The 18800-nt window shown below is 35.1% G+C and overlaps 1 protein-coding gene across 1 annotated transcript in view; it reads left to right on the forward strand.

Annotated features, from left to right (window-relative positions):
* The window catches only part of LOC127449554 (cadherin-22-like), a 126043-nt gene that overhangs the window by 85709 nt on the left and 21534 nt on the right, over nt 1-18800 (forward strand). The window contains exon 9 of the mRNA XM_051713060.1: nt 17223-17340. Coding sequence (XP_051569020.1) covers nt 17223-17340 — 118 coding nt within the window. The remainder of the gene's footprint in view (nt 1-17222; nt 17341-18800) is intronic.

Below are 18800 nucleotides of genomic sequence, written 5' to 3' on the forward strand. Positions count from 1 at the left end.
CAGAAATATATCATTACTGTAAAGATATGTAATATTCACTGTAATACTACTACTACTACTAACAATAAATCAATAGTAATTGTATTATACTTAAGCAGTATCTAACATCTGTGATGCTCTGTTTTGCAGCACTTTATTTGACAAAATATATCTCCAATGTTGTATTTTGGATTATGCTGTGACGTTCTGTATATAAGCACTTCATTTGATAAATAATAATGCAATTTTATGTTGAAAATTAATAGTTTTATTTTCATTTGATTAAAGGTCATTTTAATCAATTCATTCATTTATTTAAACACCATTTGGAGTTCAGAAAAAAAAAAAAAAAACAATTGGCGAGTACCAAAAATGAAGTATCGGTAATATTTAATTATTACATAATATAATATAATATAATTATAATTCATTATAATTAGTATTGACATACAAGTATTGTCAATTCTTTTATTATTTTACTGGGCACACTATCACTTGTTTAGGACATATTTCTCTTATTTTACTAAATTATGCAACTGCATTTTGCATGTTATTCTCTGTGATATTTTTGGAAACTAATAAATAAATGTATTATTATTATCATTATTACGTCATCATTATTCTATTTATTTCAGCTTATTATTTTTCATAATTTGTGGTTATTTATTATTCATTAAAAAAGTTATTTTATAAATGCATTAGCTTAGGATAATTATTAATAATCATTAGTTATTTAAATTTTAATTTAAGCTTATTAATTATTATTTGTATATCTTTATAATTGATTATAAATCGTATAAATAATAATTTATTATGTAAATAACATACTGTACCCCTGACTGGGACTGGGAGCCTATATGAGTCTGCTTAAAGAAGAAGAAGACGGTAAAAACACTTGGGAAAACGTGCACTTTTCAGCAGGCCAATTCCAGACCTACAAGGCTATGATTCCTGCTGTTTCTGAAGTGCATTTAAGGTGAAAAATTAGGCAATGTCTCTCTCCCCCAAATAAAGAGTTAAAGCGCAATCCAATGATGACTTCACATAACAAATATCCCTCATTAAACAGCAGACTCTTTGTATGCCTCCTGCTGTAGTCTTAGCGTTCCAGCTTTGGTAATGGCTTTATGATAACCTGTAGCATGTTTACATGATTTGTTGCACTTCAGCCTCGGGTCCCGCGGTGCGCTGTGTGACGACTAAATTGGCTTAGGGGAGTGGCTATGTCATTAATCACCTGGGTGATTGCGATGAAAGTCAGCCTGGTGTTTGATCGCACAATTAGAGTCATTTATCTCTGACCTGTGATTGGTGCGTCGCAGTCCTCCGCTCATAAACACTGTTGCACGGTTTCTTCGTTGAGTTGGGCGGAACGGATGAGACATTTTTACGTGCATAATTTTTACGCACGTCTGAGTCACACTGGTTGCAGGAGAAGGCGTTTGTGAGAGAGAACTTGTTCGTGTCCTCGTCTAACTCTGTAGAAAACACAAGTTTAGGCCGCTAGTTCAGGCTGTTGTAGTTGCGTTTGCTTAGGAACAGCTTTGTGGATTTTAGCACGTTGCTTTGCTTTCGCTAGGGTGTCTTTGGTGGTTGCTAGGTTGTTGGTTACTGGGCCATGTCAAAAAAGCCTGTCATAAGTCTCTAGGAATGGCTCGGGTCCTTCTTTCATTGTTAATCTAAGGGAAAACATTTGTTTTATCGCCCACCAGACAAAAATGGTGAGATTTTTACAAAGAATTTAGTGTATCATTCATGTCTGTGGCACAAATGGTGTGTGACTGTTTGGGACGCTACTGTACATTGAAACTGTATTTTCCTAAGCTACAAGCTAATCATAACTTAAAGTAGTTAAACAACACTCAAGTTACTTTAAAAAAAAATATAGTTAGCTGAACTACAAGCTACTAACAAAACGTACCTTACTACATTGAAGCTATTTTATATATATAACATTCAGATGTTATCATTCAATCATATAGTCTTTAATATAGTTGATGTCTGGCTAACTGTGCTAGCGGCATCAAAACAAAATTTTGGTTGCACAAAATTGAACCTCATCACATTGGGGCTCTCAAAATTAAACATAGAAATTCCTTAAAGTTGAACCCCCTGAAAGTCATTGTATAATTTGCATACATGGTTCACCTCTCAGGTATATTCTCTGAAAATGTCCTATATATAATAATAATAATAATAAAAAACTGCCTGTTTACAACATTTCACATTATTTTGCACTCTACTGCAAGTCCAATTATCAAGCTTTGTTCATGTACCATGCTAGCATTGCCTTTCTCTCTGCACTAGCACTCGCTAGCGTCACAGCTCGCATTTCTGATGGAACAACAGTGAAATCAGATTAGCTTAAGCCAATAAATGCATGGGGGTTGATCCCATTTGAGGGATGACAACACAGCGTATTTGTTTGTGTTTTAAAGGTGAATGAATCAGAGAAAAGGGCTAGAGACATGAAAAAAGGACTTAGCCGATAGCAGCTCATAAGCAGATTTGGTTTAGAGGGCACAACTCCCTTCCAGCGATCTGACATCGTTGTTAGACATGGATGGAGAAAGTGTTTATGAGCTAATGCAGATTTAACTGTCAGGTAGATGTGGTGGCACCAAAAAAAAATTGGCAGACTAACCCAGAATTTATTGATAAAAGACCTGAGAGTCTGTGAGAGTGTTTTCCTTTATAAAAGTAGTTTACTTCACGATACTTGGTATTACCATCACTCTAGTGTCGACAATATACCATGATATATACCATAGTATCATGTGAGAAATAATATTTTTGGCTCTGTGAGTGTACTTTAGAAATAAAGAAATAAAATACTACAGAATGTACTACCATTGTACATGTAAAAAAAGAAAAGAAATGGTACTACTGCGGTATTTTTATACTGTGAGTGTACTTATATTGCAATAAGAACCAGCTGATTGTACATTATCCTGCTTATTACATGGCAACTAACCAAATAAATAAATACATGAACATAAATTTGATTTGCATTGAATATGTGTAATTATGTGAGAAGAAAGAAATCACTGAACAGCTGAAATCCATCTTCGGTTTGCGTTTTGTTGAGTTTATTTTGTGAAAATGACCGCCTGACATTATTCAGCATATTATAAGACTACTTACCAAATAAACAAATAAATGGTCATGAAATATTGTTTTGAGTTGATTTTTTTTTTTATTAGCTTACTTCTACAGATCTCACATTGATCCGAAGAGCAGGAAAGATGGCTCCCAATACCCAGATGAGTGGTCTGATATGTGGAAGTGCGGTTGTTACTGAGAAATTTCTGACCACTAGATGGTGCCATTGAGCGATCAGAATCGAGTTTCGAGAGCCGTGTAATAAGTTGCACTAACACTTTATTTATTTATTTATTTATTGGGAATGGTATTGTGGTACTATTACATTTTTATTTATTTTTTTATTTTTTTGTATCAAGGTACTATCATGGTATTCTTTTAAAGTACCCTGCAGTTCTATATAAATTGTAAAAAAATTTAATTTAAAGAAATTAATATAACTGCTATATACCATTCACAACATACACAAAATGTTTAAATATTTACACATTTCAATTTTATAACAAAATCCATCAAATTAAATTGTCTAATCTAAAATAAAAGTTGTATTAATTTAATTTAGTTAAAAATTACACAATTCAATTTGATGGAATTATCTTCTGAAATTTAAATGCTTAAATCTGTGTACACACTTTTAATAATACATTTGATTTTTCAGTATGAATTACCGCATGAATATATGGGATATTTTTAGAAAAAAAAAACAATATTGCTATTAATATGATTAAATATTGATAATTATATTAATTACCAATGTTAGAAATTTAAAACATTTAAAAATGTTTATTTAATTGTATAATGCTCTATTATACTCAGTTTATTAAATATCCAATTAGGTAAATTCATCTTATGTTGTTCCAATTCAAATTACATTTCAACATATGGTGAGATGTGGCCTATTCAAATTCCAAATCATGAATTGAAAGGGAAACAATTCTTTAATTCAGAATTGTGGTCAGCCATCGTAAATAGCATGATGCATGAATATAGTAATCATTCAGTATAATGGTAAATATCAAAGTACCATAGTAATTGCACAGTAGTTTTTGTGTATCCTCTAAATTTAACATTTACACCCAGAATTTTGTACAAGTCCACCCATAATGACTGTAGCTTGCTATAAAATCAGCACAAATGAACCAAAAAACATTTTCACATTATTTTTATGTGTCTATCCAAAGGTCTGTGATCTAAGATCTCTTCCATTCAGAGGTTTCTCCATTATCTGCCATCATCTACATGCCTGACCCTTGTTCTGACTGACATGTGAAACAGTTTGAGCGTGTGGCGCTCTGCTCATAACCCTGTGGTATTTGGGCAAACGGGTCTGATCAGATATAAAGAGACACATATCATATAGCGACACATGTGTAGAGAAAGTCCGGGCGTAAGGCAAATACTAAAAAGAGCTCGGGGACAAGAAGCCTGTCATTTCCGCAAAAGACATCAAGAGACGCCAAGCGGCTTTCAGTGACGGATGACAAGGGCTTAGTTCTCCTCAGGACAGTCCTGGCTACATGACTAATGTTTGGGGGGTGTGGAGCAGTCACAGCCTCAAACACACACACATAATGGCAGTATAGATGTATTGGCTCACACTCCTATAGTGACAGATACACATATACAGTAGATTACTGTACAATCAAATCAACCAGTGTTGAATTCACTCCAACAGAATTGAAGGAATAGTTCACTCAAAATGAAAATTCAGTCATCATTTACTCACCCTCCAAACTCAGATGACTTTCTTTCTCCCGTGGAGCACAAAAGGAGATGTAAGGCAGAATGTTCGTGCTGCTCTTTTCCATATGCAGCCTGATCTCATTATTATTCGTAGCTAATCGCATGTAACATTTACACGTATGGTTTTGTCGGTTTAGACAAATGCTGAAACATAAAATATGGATGTTTTGATTCTGGACATTTTTACACATTTATAGCTGTAGAAGCATAACATATTTACAAATCCTTTATATTATAAATACATTTGTATAGTTACCTTTTTACTATTGTATAGATATTTTAGATCTCTTAACCCTGCCCCTACCCCTAAACAATATATTTTCAACAATAAAGTACAGTGTACAGTGACAATCATTTTAGTTACAATATATTATTTTATATATATACAGTATATTGAGCTGCTAATCCTGCACCTGCACCTACCCCTAAACCTAACCCTAACCATTTCCTAACAATATAAATAAGTAACAGGCTAAATTCTAAACAGTACAGAAGTGGTCCAGTTGATAATGTGTTACATTCAAAGTGCCCTCTGATGTCACACAAAAGCTTTGTGTGAGGTAGAGAGTTTAAGTTGTTAATAGCTGAAAACTTTTATGATTGTTTCATACTGTAATGCTTATGTTTTGCATTTTATGGTCTTTTTTTTTTAACCCTTGTGCAACCTTCGGGACATTTTTGTCTTTTTAATTTTTTTTTTTTTTTTTTTTTTTTTTTTAATTGATCATTTTGGCTGTGTTAATGCCAACGGCATAAATTTTGCCAAAGGTACGTATTTTTGGGGGATTTTGATATTTCAACCTCAGTTCCTGTAATACATCTATAATACACTGTGTACACAAAATAGTTACACTCAGGACCTTCAGGACAAAAATGTCCCCATTGAAACCCATTAAAACTGCAATATTTGATCCCAGTGCCATTAAAGCGTAAAATCATGAATTCTATGATATTATACTTTCATTCCGGATCCTGGCTTCAAAATTTACATTTTTAATATTTTCCACCAGATGGCACCATTTTTCTCATGTTTAGCCTATGGAGCAAATACATGCTTTTCCCCTATTTTCTGTTTGCTGTATTATAGAGCACTGCAGGACAACTGAATAAATGATGCAGCTAAAATTGTGTGGGTGAGTTGGTATGGATGTCAGAGTATGTTTTGTATGTGTGTACTGAGAAATGTGTATGTGTGTGTGTGTGTGTGTGTGTGTGTGTGTGTGTGTGTGTGCGTGTGTGTGGGCAGGTTTAAGTGGTTTACCAGGACTTTTTGTTAGGTTACAAACTGGTAATTACAAGGGTATTTTGCTATAAATGTAATTTATGTGGACATTTCTAGTGTCCCCATAACTCAAATTGCTTAAAAAACTTACTAAATGATGTTTTATTGAAAATGTAAAAATGCAGAAAGTGTTTTGTGAGGGTTAGGTTTAGGGGTAGGGTTAGAGTTAGGGGATAGAATCTATAGTTTGTACAGTACAAAAATCATTATGTCGATGGAGAGTCCTCATAATGATAGCTGCACCAACATGTGTGTGTGTGTGTGTGTGTGTGTGTGTAAAAAACAACAGTGGCATTATGTAAACAAACTGGCATTGAAAGGGTTAAAATCCTGAAAATTAATGAATATTTGGTAGTTATGATCGGAACTGATGTTGGTTAAAAAAATTAACTCATTGAAAGTGGAAAATAATATTAATATATAATATTATTATGGAATTTTTTTGACGCAGACATTTTTGTCCTCTAAGGACCTCTGAGCTTCTAATTTCGTTGATTATAAATGCAATAAAATGAACTGATTTATTCCATGAATCAATACTCTTGCATTCGATAATGATTTGTAAACATTTGTCTTTAAAATTGTTCATGGATAAAATGATTATACTTCAGTTGCTGTGAATACGTCTGCTTTGTACATTTATTTAGCAAATGTACATGTCCTAAAACAAATTTACGAAAGAATACATACAAATACTCATTAGATGACTTGGCCATATAGTGAACGTAGTCACGATCCCTCATTTACGTCTCACTGTATGATAGCAGACAAAATGGGTGACAACTTTAAATTTAACAAGTAAATTCATACTTAATAGAACATATGGAATTGAACATATTATATTATACTAAATAAAACATTTCATATTAACTAATATGAAAACATAGTGATAAACATCTGTAATTATCTAAATAGTTTGCATCAGAAAAGACAAAGTGATTCTACGCATGGGCTCGAGTGAATCGGAGAATCCTTTATTTGAACAGATTTATTTACATGAACTGTTTGCACAAACTGATTCAGTAAAATTCATTTGAATTCCCAACGCTACTTATGAGTGGATTGGTGAATCGTTTGTTTTACCCAGTTCACTTACATCTAAACGAACCGATTCACTGAAATGTTTTGATCACTGTCTCGGTTTGCTTAGTTTCTTCATGGTTAGTTCAAGTGAAGATCTAGAAAGTATAAATGTACACTTTTCACGCAAATTTAAGTTTACTAAAACTTTTTTCCCCTCAACTCTTCCTGTTCCATCTTGGAGGTCAACATCCTACTCCTCCGTGTGATGGAAGCAGACTCTTGGAGTAGACCTTTGGTCCTGGAAAGCTCTGGAGAACGTTGAAGACGTTTGGGAGCCGCTTCACTTCTCACTTTTCAAGACTCCAGCAGCTTAAAGGGTCATGAGGGGGCTGCTGGATGGAAATCTAATTAGATGATTTTGCTTGAGGGAGCTGTTTGCAACTCAATAAACTCCCACATGTTGGTTTTCTCTCACAATCTCTCTCGCGTTCTCTCTTTATCTCTATCCGTCTCCCACAAAAGTCCTTCCCCCCAAAACAACATCCTCAGGCATTAGTTTTGCCCTCAAAATCTGTTATTGTTTTCGTCCTTGGCATTACAGTTATAACAGTTTCTTGAGAAACTGTTTTTAGTGCATCGAATTATTTTGATGGTTGAACTTACTGTACCAAGGCAAGCATCACTATTACTGTTTCACCAACCTGGTCTCATGTCGTTATAATAGTACAATTTGAAATTCTGTTTCAAATGAGAAAAGCTGTATGAAATCTTATTTTGGTGAAAGTCGTACCTTTACGAACAAGATAAGTTGTACGATATCTTACAATTTCGTCACCTTGTACGAATTCCAACTAAGTTGGCTAGCTAAAATGCAATGGCTATATTGTATCAATTTGGAATTCTATTTGTTGATTGGTTGGTTGATTGGTTGGTCTACAAGTCATACCTTTTTATATGAGAAAAGTCATGTGATATCTAATATTTTTGCCATTTCGTACACATTACGACTTTGTAGGCTAAATCAAATTTGATGCCTGTATTGTATCGATTTTAAATTTTGTTTGTTGGTCTAAAAGTCGTACCTTTACGAACAAGCGAAGTTGTACGATATCTTAAAATGTCATCGCCTTGTATGAATTCTGACTATGTTGGCTAGCTAAAATGCAATGGCTGTATTGTATCGATTTGCAATTCTGTTTGTTGGTCTAAATGTCGTACCTTTACGAACAAGAGAAGTTGTATGATATTTTACAATTTCATCACCTGATACGAATTCTAACTATGTTGGCTAGCTAAAATGCAATGGCTATATTGTATCGATTTGGAATTCTGTTTGTTGGTCTAAAAGTCGTACCTTTACGAACAAGAGAAGTTGTACGATATCATACAATTTCGTCACCTTGTACAAATTCCGACTATGTTGGCTAGCTAAAATGCAATGGCTGTATTGTACTGATTTGAAATTTTGTTTGTTGGTCTAAAAGTCGTACCTTTACGAACAAGTGAATTTGTACGATATCTTAAAATGTCATCGCCTTGTACGAATTCTGACTATGTTGTACGAATTCTGACTATGTTGGCTAGCTAAAATGCAGTGGCTATATTGTATCGATTTGGAATTCTATTTGTTGATTGGTTGGTTGATTGGTTGGTCTACAAGTCATATCTTTTTATATGAGAAAAGTCATATGATATCTAATATTTTTGCCATTTCGTACAAATTACGACTTTGTAGGCTAAATCAAATTTGATGCCTGTATTGTATCGATTTAAAATTCAGTTTGTTGATTGGTTGGTCTGAAAAGTCGTACATTTTGAAAAAGAAATTACGTACGATACCTTATGATTTCATCATCTCATACAAATTAAGACTATGTTGGCTAGCTAAAATGCAATACCTGATTTGAAATTCTGTTTGTTGATTGGGTGAAATTCTGATTGGTTGGTAGGGTTGCTAAAGCCATATCTTTATTTGCAAGGAATGTCAAATAATATCTTATATATTTTCACCATCTCGTACGAATTATGACTATGTAAACTAAATCAAATTTAAAGACTCTATTGTATCAATTTGAAATTCTGTTTTTTGATTGGCTGTTCTTAAAGTCACACCATTTAGTACAATAAAAGATGTACGATATCTTACGATTTTGCCATTTCCTACAAATTACGACTATGTTGGCTAGCTAAAATTAAATGCCTGTAGTGTTTTGATTTGAAACTTTGTTTGTTGATGGTCCAAAAGTCCTACCTTTTTGTTCAAGAAAAGTTGTACAGTATGTTAAGAAGGTTTTGCCATCTTGAACAAATTACGACTATGTTGGCTAGCTAAACTTTGATGCCTGTATTGTATAAATTTGAAATTCTATTTGTTGATTGGTTGAAATTCTGATTGGTTGGTCTAAAAGTCGTAGCTTTTTATACAAAAAAAATAATATCAAATAATAGCTTATATATTTTCACCATCTCGTACAAATTATGACCTTGTAAGCTATTAAGTTGATTGGTTGGTCTAAAAGTCGTACATTTTAGAACAAGTTGTCAGATATTTTATGATTTCGCCATCTCGTATGATTTACAACTATGTTGGCTAGTTAATATTTGATGCCTGCTTTGTCTAAGTTTGAAAGCCTGTTTGTTGATTGATTGATCTAAAAATCATAAGAAAAGTTGTACGATTTCCTACGATTATGCCATCTTGTTTAAATCTCGACGATGTTGTCTTGCTAAAATATATTGCCTGTACTGTATCGATTTGAAATTCTGTTTGCTGATTGGTTGGTTTAAAGTTGGACCTTTTCGATCATGAAAAGTCATATGATATTTTACTATTTTGGAATTTTGTGCAATTTACCACTATGTTGGCTAACTCAAATTTAATGGCTGTATTGTATCGATTTAAAATTATGTTTGTTGATTAATTTAATTTGTTGATAGGTCTAAAAGTTGTTCCTTTTTATGTGAGAAAAGTCGTATCTTACGATATTGCCATCCCGTACAAATGATTACGACTTGTCATGAGACTATAGGAGTCGTTTCAGAGACTGAGCAAGTTATTACATTTTGATAGAAGATTCCAAATATGTACATTTGTTTTCTTTTGAATCGCGTGCATGAATGAATCATGCACAATAACACCAGGAAAGTGTATAAAGTAAATGAGGTCAATTTAGATTTCATGTTGGCTTTAAGCAAAAATGTATCATCTCATGTCTCGGCCCTCTATTTTGTCCTGAGGCGGAAGATTTCTAGCTTGTGCAACAGTCTTTATGCAATTTTCTGTACCCCAGACAATGTGGCACAAGTCAATGGAGTACCGGCACTTTGATTAAAGGAACTTAAATGCAGGCCACTCTCGCTCGAACATATGCATTATCAGTCGCCGACAGAAGTGGAGCACTGCAAATAATGCAGGTTATGTGAAGTGTGCAGAATTGTTTAGCATTTAGTTTACTGTTGTTATGGATGTAATCAACTATAAGCATTATCAGCTGTAAATACATCCATTGCTGGGAATTATGTGTTGAGGTCTTGTAGTCTCGCCACTTCGCATTTTACTCTAGTTAGACAAGCGTTTGTATTATCCACAGTTCTGTGTTCAAAATCTTATGTTACTCACAATATGAGTAATTTTATGTTCGATGAAGGTATATTATGATGGAGCTGTTTATGCTGAAAGTTCAGTGAAACAAAATGGTTTATGTATTCAATAACCATGTGGTAATCCCTATTTTTATGTATAATTATATGAATTAAATACTTTACAAATGAAAATTACTTCATCACATTTGATTATTTTCACTTTTATTCTTGAACTTGATGTAACCCTAACCCTAACTAGAAGACAAGATTATTCATAACAAACGGAAAAGTCTTGCATCAGTGCAACAACAGTTTCACATTATGTAACAAAATGGACTCAAAACAGTAAAACAAATATTTTAAAATGTATAGTTCTGACTCTAAATGATCGTACACAATGGTTAAAGTGCTTTATATACATACATACATACATATACAAAATGTAGGTTTTTTTTTTTTTTTTTTTTTACATATTTACTAAAAACACGATACATAAAAGTTCATTTTAAATTTATTTAAGAACAAAAAATAACAATAGAAAAAAGTGAGATATACAAACTTAAAAATGTATTAAGATGAATAAAAATGTAAAAAAATAATGCAACATTTATATGAATAAACATTAGCACTTTTCCGCATTCATGTTTCTTTGTCACTCTCACCTGTAAATAACGTAAAGCTCTAGCTCTAAAATCTCATTTGCGTTTGCTTATTTCAAAATATGCCGTGTGAAGACGTGTCATGCCAGACGATGCCAAACGCAACTGGTTCCTATGTGTTACGTGACCAATTGCATTGTTACATTTTTGAAAATGCAGAAGTGTGAATGAGATTTAGGAGCTATGGTGAAGGGGAATATTTTCAGTAAATAACTACCTAAATTTGGGTCTGTACCTGACGCAAACCTATCATATGACTTCAGACCACTTGAGAAGGGTATAGGTGTAGGTGTTGCTCCAAAAACCCTCTTTTGGAGATTCCGCCCCATTTGGAGGTCTCTGGCCTGCAGCTATACCTACTTGGAACACTTGGAATACAGCGTACGAGTCATGTGGACTTTAATTATACATTAATGGTATTTTTTTTATTCTTAAAAACGTACCCGAGTTGCCATCCACTTATGTAGGGTTTGTAAAGGCTTCACACAATGCTCCTTTTCCTTAACTGTACCTTAGAGGTGAAGTGTGTAACTTTTTTTGATGACAAAATACATTCTAATATCCCAGTTTATTGTTCATTGACAACTATAAGGAAGCCATTCATGGGTTTACCTCCCCCAAAAGTGTAAACACTGACCCTCCTAGACACTATCAAAACATTGATTTTTATATTTTGAGTGGCCCGCTCAGCTCCACCCATCCCTTTCTATCTAAAACTATAGTGTGAGTTTGGGGCGTGGCTACTTGTAGTAAACTGTTCAACTGGGAGAATATGAACGTCCATGGCAGACATGTTTCAGAGGAAACGAAAATTAGCTTTACCAATATTCAAAGACTTGCTAAAGACAAAGAAACAGAGAACAGAGTAAAACCAGAGTGGACATGTACAAGGTGGAGGACTTTGAGGGAATTTTTGGGGTTCGATTCATGCCGTGCTGCTTCTCGGCAGGTAAACTACACTCAGGTATTGCCACATGAGTAAGCTCATTACTGTCGAGCTTCAGATAAATTCGTAAGATACTCGGAATATGTGTTGTTACGCTTACTAGTTACCAAGAACTATCCTTCCTCTTGTGCTAGATCCCCCACACATCAGCTGCCGTTCAATCCAGCGATGCTATCGGACAAGCCGATTCCTCTGCAACGCTTTCTGTCCGGTGTGTTTATTTTATAGTGTTTATTACAACGTTAAACCTTTATCACCTTTTATTTAGTATTGCCTATTTGTTCACCGGGATTCAGAGAGTGTGAAAGGGCGTGATGAGTCTGAGGGGTGTTGCCAAAAGTTGTTTGAAAACATACTTTATTTTTGTAATTTCATTTGTTGCCACTAGTAGCACAGAAATTACATACTTCACCTTTAACTATGCCTTAACTTAAGTCCACTTAAAGGAATAGTTCACCCAAAAATGAAAATTTTCTCATCATTTACTCACCCTTATGCCATCCCATATGTGGCTTTCCTTCATCTGCTGAACTGAAATGAAGATTTTTAGAAGAATTTCTCAGCTCATTTGGTATATACAGTGCAAGTGAATGGGTGCCAGAATTTTGAATCTTATAGAAGTAATCCATAAGTCGTCAGTGGTTAAATCTATAGCTTCAGAAGCGATCTGATAGGTGTGTATGAGAAAAAGATCACTTTTACATTCTTCTTCTTGTATTTTTGTTGATTCAGATTCTTCATGCATATCACCCCCTACTGCGAAGGAAGAAGAATTTCAAGTAAAAAGGACTAAAATATTGACAGTTTCTCACCCATACCTATCATATCACTTCTGAAGACATGGATTTATCAATCGGAGTTGTATAGATTACTTTTATGCTGCCTTTATGTGCTTTTTGGAATGTCAAAATTTTGGCCACTATTCACTTGCATTGTGAGGAGCTACAGAGCTGAGATATTCTTCTAAATATAATCATTTGTGTTCTGCAGAAGAAAGAAAGTCATACATATCTGGTATGGCATGAGGGTGAGTAAATGATCAGAGAATTTTCATTTTTGGGTGAACTATCCCTTTAATGAATGCATGTTTGCACAAAGGTCTCTTTCTGTGCTGGAATATGTTTCCACTTTAGTGTGACAGACACTCAGAGGCATTCAGTTTTTTAGCTCTGTTCACACTGACTCCTATTAAATCACTGCAGGTCACCTGTACTCTTGCGTTCTAGTACAGGTGTTTCTTCTCATCCACTGTATCCAACTGTATCAGTCGGCGAATCATGCGAGCTACAATTTACACACGAATCTGTGAACTAATAAGCACCACTAATTACAGCCTGGTCTCATGAAATTTACGTGAACATGACAACATTTTTGCGATTCAAAATTTACGTGCTGTATAACACGTTTGGCTGCAGTTTTCCAGTGAAATGTCCAGCTGGGGGCGCCAAAAGCAAGTAAGATGGTGTTGTATTCAGACAAGGTTTTAAGGTGAATTTTAGATTTTAAAAAATATATATATATATTTAAAACATACCTCCCTGTAGGGCCTGTGTAGCTCAGCCTGTATTGACACTGACTACCCCACCTGGAGTCACGAGTTGAAATCCAGAGTGTGCTGAGTGACTCCAACCAGGTCTCCTAAGCAACCAAATTGGCCCAGTTGCTAGGGAGGGTAGAGTCACATGGGGTAACCTCCTCGTGGTCGTGATTAGAGGTTCCTGCTCAGGTGAGCTACTGTGCAAGTTAGTCATACTGGAATAAGTGTATATTTAGTTGAGTATGTAATACAAGCATGAAAATGTATTGTTTTTCGAAAGATGCGTTTGAGTAAAAGTGTGTTGATATCATAATATAGCAGAGTCTGAGTAATAGAGAGAAAAATGAGTATATATAAAGTCATAATCAGCCATTAAAGTCATGATTTGAGTGAAAGTGAATAAAACACAGTTGTTGTAGCACCTCTAGTGTCCATTTTACTGAGAAGCTGTAGGGAATTGTACCTGGAGGCATGAATAACATATTTTGAAAAAATGTATCTAGAGTCACGTTTTCACTATGAGACCAGTTTGACTAATAAGCATCTGTCATACTGTCAAATCATTTTTGAAACCCTCATCCCCTCTTTTCATAAATATTTTTTGCATTAATAGACATATTAAAAATGTAGATTTTGCCTCCGGGGAGAGTAAGCAGACCCCGTCAAACCGACTGCATCCTCCAGGATTGACGCTTAAAGACGAGTACTTTGCCTCTTCCTGAAACTCCAGCTTTAATCATTTTGAAGTGAAACAGCACTGTTAGTGTGGGGTCTCCTTTGAGTCATGCTTTAGAAACATTTGTCCTTGCTTTCACATTGCGTTTGTGAGTGTGTGCCTCCTTTTCATTTTCCAATCCGTGTCTTAGTACGAGACATGACTTTATTCGTACTTCAGGGTGTGCGTGAAACACTTTGCAAATGATATTAATTCAGTTTTCTTCCTCTCTCCTCTAATTGCCATTTTGGATTTCCTATTAAACACCCCCCCCCCCCCCACCCCCACTAAAAATTGACATAAACGGCGTGTGAGCCTTTTGATGACCGTGTAATGAGAAATGAGCAGCGAGAGAACGTTGGGAATTCTAGCGGGATTGTCTGAAGTGCCGCCAACTCTCTGTCTCTCTCGTACACGGGTTTCTCTGTTCCTCCCGCCCCTCTGAACACATTCCATCTGTTGTCTCGCTAAAAGATGGCAACTGGGCCCGATTTCAGAAAATGCCCCTCTCAAATACACCCACACTTTCTTCACGACAACAACTTCTCCACCTTACGGTTTTGATTTATTGGAGAAGTTGTGATTCATCAAAGCGGCTAGAACCGGCGAGCTCAGTGCAGTGGCATTAATGTGCAATGGAGCAACATACTACCATGACTACAACTTCAAATAAGGATAATCAGAGAAATAAAATTATTTTTATACTTTTTGAAGAAAATGGTGATAGCACAAATGGTGCAGGACCAGTTACAGTACACCAAAGTTTAATACTTAATTCACACAAAACCCTCCTGTTTTTCCAAACCTGTTGGACTTTCTTTCTTCCGAGGAACACAGAAGTCACCATTCACTTTCATTGTACGGACTTCGGCTGGCATTTTGCCTTCCTTTTGTGTTCTATGGATGAAAGAAAGTCATGCAGGTTGGTACAACATTAGGATGCACAAATGACAGAAACTTTAAGATTAAGGATTTACATTTATGCATTTGACAGACGCTTTTATCCAAAGCGACTTACAGTGCACTTATTACAGGGACAATCCCTCCGGAGCAACCTGGAGTTAAGTGCCTTGCTCAAGGATACCATGGTGGTGGCTGTGGGGATCGAACAGGCATCCTTCTGCTTACATCTATGCACTTTTGATTTTATTTTCACCCAAAACTCTAAATAGCAACAAAAAACTCCCACAGCACTTTCCTAAATACCCGTGTGTCACTTTGCACTTTGCTGATCCATGAGATCATCACATGCAATGTCTAACTTTTAAAATGTTGCAAATTTATGTAGCTAATGAGAATCCTTGAAATTATCACATTCATTTTTTAGATAAAATACATATTTATCAGTAGCTGGGTTTCCATCCACATATTTTTATGCGCATTTTGGGATATCGCATTAAAATCTCTGGATGGAAACGGCAAGATGCGAATAAAATCTACAAAATGCACATCAAAAACTCATACGCTCGCTTGAGGTGGATAAATGTTTTATTCGATAAGAAGAAATGCACATAAACTATGATGCAAACACATTTACCAAATATACTCCTATTAGATTTATTAGAAATATACGATGCACATCAAAAAAGTGATGTGACTGAATAATTAATTCATAAATGGACTAACTAGCGGGCCCATCATCGCATCTGAAAAATGTTGCTCTGGTCATCCTGAAATAACAGTGACCTAAAAATTCAAAGCCTGAATAGAGTTTGCAGAGAAAAATAAGTGCGAAAGAGCAGGTTTATTGACACTTATGGTGTCCATAAAGAAGGAACACACACACACAGTGCTCCCAGAACTGTGTGGCGCACTGTTGCTCTCAGACATGAGACAAAGCTCTTTACCGTGTTTTCTCTGCATGCTCTAAAACGAGAGTATTTTATTATTAAGAGAGTCACAGTGGCTACAATTTCCCCATATGTGATGATTTTGTTCTTTTGAACACATGGAATGGAAACTTGGCTTTATTCGCAGACTGTTTTTGCGATATTCAGATTTTTGGAATGAAACAAATTCGCAGCTTGGATGAAATCATAGCTAGTTTCAGTTTTGTTCAAGGTGATTTAAATCAAATGTTTTTCAATAACTGCTCAATACAAGAAAGGATTCTGCTTTGGGTGAAAAGCCCCTTTGTTGCAGGGGCTCAAGCCCCCTCATTTTAATTGGGGTGAATAGATTTATGTAGAATGTTCAAAGTGGGTTCACATTGACTGATCCAATCACAATGATGGTTCATTTGTTTATAGAATACTTAAGATGGTATGAAATGCCAAATGCGATAGAAATTAACAGGAAAATGTGAACCCTTTTCTGACTTGCTTATTTTTAATGAGCATTATCTTTAATTGTTAGCATCTTGCTGTCCAGTGGCGTATTTAGGCATGGCGACATGGCATCTTGTGGTGGGGGGGCGGTGGCATCTTGGGGGGGTGGCACAGACCCAAACCCCCAGCACCCAAACCCCCCCCCCCCCCCGGGTTTTGCCCAGAGCGCCATACAAGCTCAAAAGTATATGCATAAATTGACATATTTGCAACTATTTCTAGACTATAACATTCAATAAAAAAGAAATCTTCAATTTTGATACAATTTGTGACCAGAAAAAAAGCATATTTTGATTCATATTTTCATTCTTCCATTTTTGTCCACAGCTCATTCACACCATCAGCGTTGTCGACCGGGATGAGCCGCAGTCTGGACATCGATTCTTTTTCACGCTGGCATCCGAAGCCTCCAACAATCGGCATTTTACACTTTGGGACATCAAAGGTGAGAAATGTAAAATGTCATCATCATTTACTCACCCTTGATTCATTCTGAACTATTACTTTTTTCTTCTGTGGAACACGAATGGAGAAGTTTGCATGACTGAATTTTTAAATAGAACTTATCAGTTTCAACGCACGTTTGTCAGTTGATTATGCTTTTAGGTTATTATTTTTTATTTACAGTATTTGTTGTAAAAAGAAAAATTGTAGCAAGAAGAACTTCGTTGTGAGCATATCGGAGCCTCAAGGCTGTGAATTATCCATTTTAATTACCTGAAATGATATTTTTGAGTATATGAAGATAAAATCTATGTACAGAAATGAAATGGCATACTTGTATCTACTTTTTGGGGGAAATTAAAACAGTGACAATAAAACATGGATGATGAAAATGTACAAACCAGTTCGTCAAAAATGACGATATTTACAAAATAAATGGTTATTTGTTGTGCAATCTCTGGTTTAAGCAAAGATCTTTGGTACATTTATAAGTACTAGAACAAGACTTTTCCCTGGTCTCAGTTGGCTTGTCAAAAGACATCTCACCTTTGACCCAAGATTGTCATAATAGCCTGAGCTCAGGGGTGTGTGTGTGTGTGTGTATGTGTGTGTGTCTGCAAAGGAGAAATCAATAAGAGTAAAGAAGTCTTTCCTTTAATCCTCTCTTGTTGGACAGTTCGAGAAAGCAAGATATACATCAGGCAGTTTGTCGAGTCTTATTCGCTGTTAGAAAGGAAGTTAAAACAAATCATCCAAGCAGGGAGAGCTGCTAAAAAGTGGTTTTACACCATCTTTTAAAACTGAAATTCCTCAAGTGAACGCTGAGTTTCTTGTATGATGGACAATCATGTGTTTTTTCCCGTAGTGTTGTAAAACTATGATCCAAGTTTATGTGCTCTTTTGGAAGACCAGAATAAGTAGAAAACACCTTTTACTGAACATCAGACTAGATAAATGTAATTTTTCACAACCTCTCTCGAGAGGTATAGGCTGCTTTGTCACTTTTTTACAACATCACCTTCTGTTGTAGCATCTGTTGTTTGTGCGAGGAAGGGAGAATGTGTTTAAATTTCCTCTCTAATTCATATTCATGCAAATTATTTTTTTGCAGTGAATTCAGAAACACTTTACAATAAAGTTGTATACACTAGTTAACAGTTTACAACATTTATTAATCTTGGTAAATTTCAATGTACAGTTTTAGCATTAAAAGCACTATTTACTCTGTTCTCAAGCTTAATCTGCATGCTAGTGTACTCCTAAAAGCTGACAAAATAAACGTATTATTTTTACTTATTATATTATTTTTGTATTATATATTAAAATTATTTTTACAGACTAAAAATCTTGATTATGGTCAGGGGACATGATTAATTGTGTAAACGTTTTAACGCGTAATTTTTTATGTAATTAATCACACTGAATTTATGCGTTAAATTGACAGCCCTAATTTTACATTTA

The sequence above is a fragment of the Myxocyprinus asiaticus genome, chromosome 12 (genome assembly GCF_019703515.2).
Source record: "Myxocyprinus asiaticus isolate MX2 ecotype Aquarium Trade chromosome 12, UBuf_Myxa_2, whole genome shotgun sequence".
NCBI classification, from domain to species: domain Eukaryota; kingdom Metazoa; phylum Chordata; class Actinopteri; order Cypriniformes; family Catostomidae; genus Myxocyprinus; species Myxocyprinus asiaticus.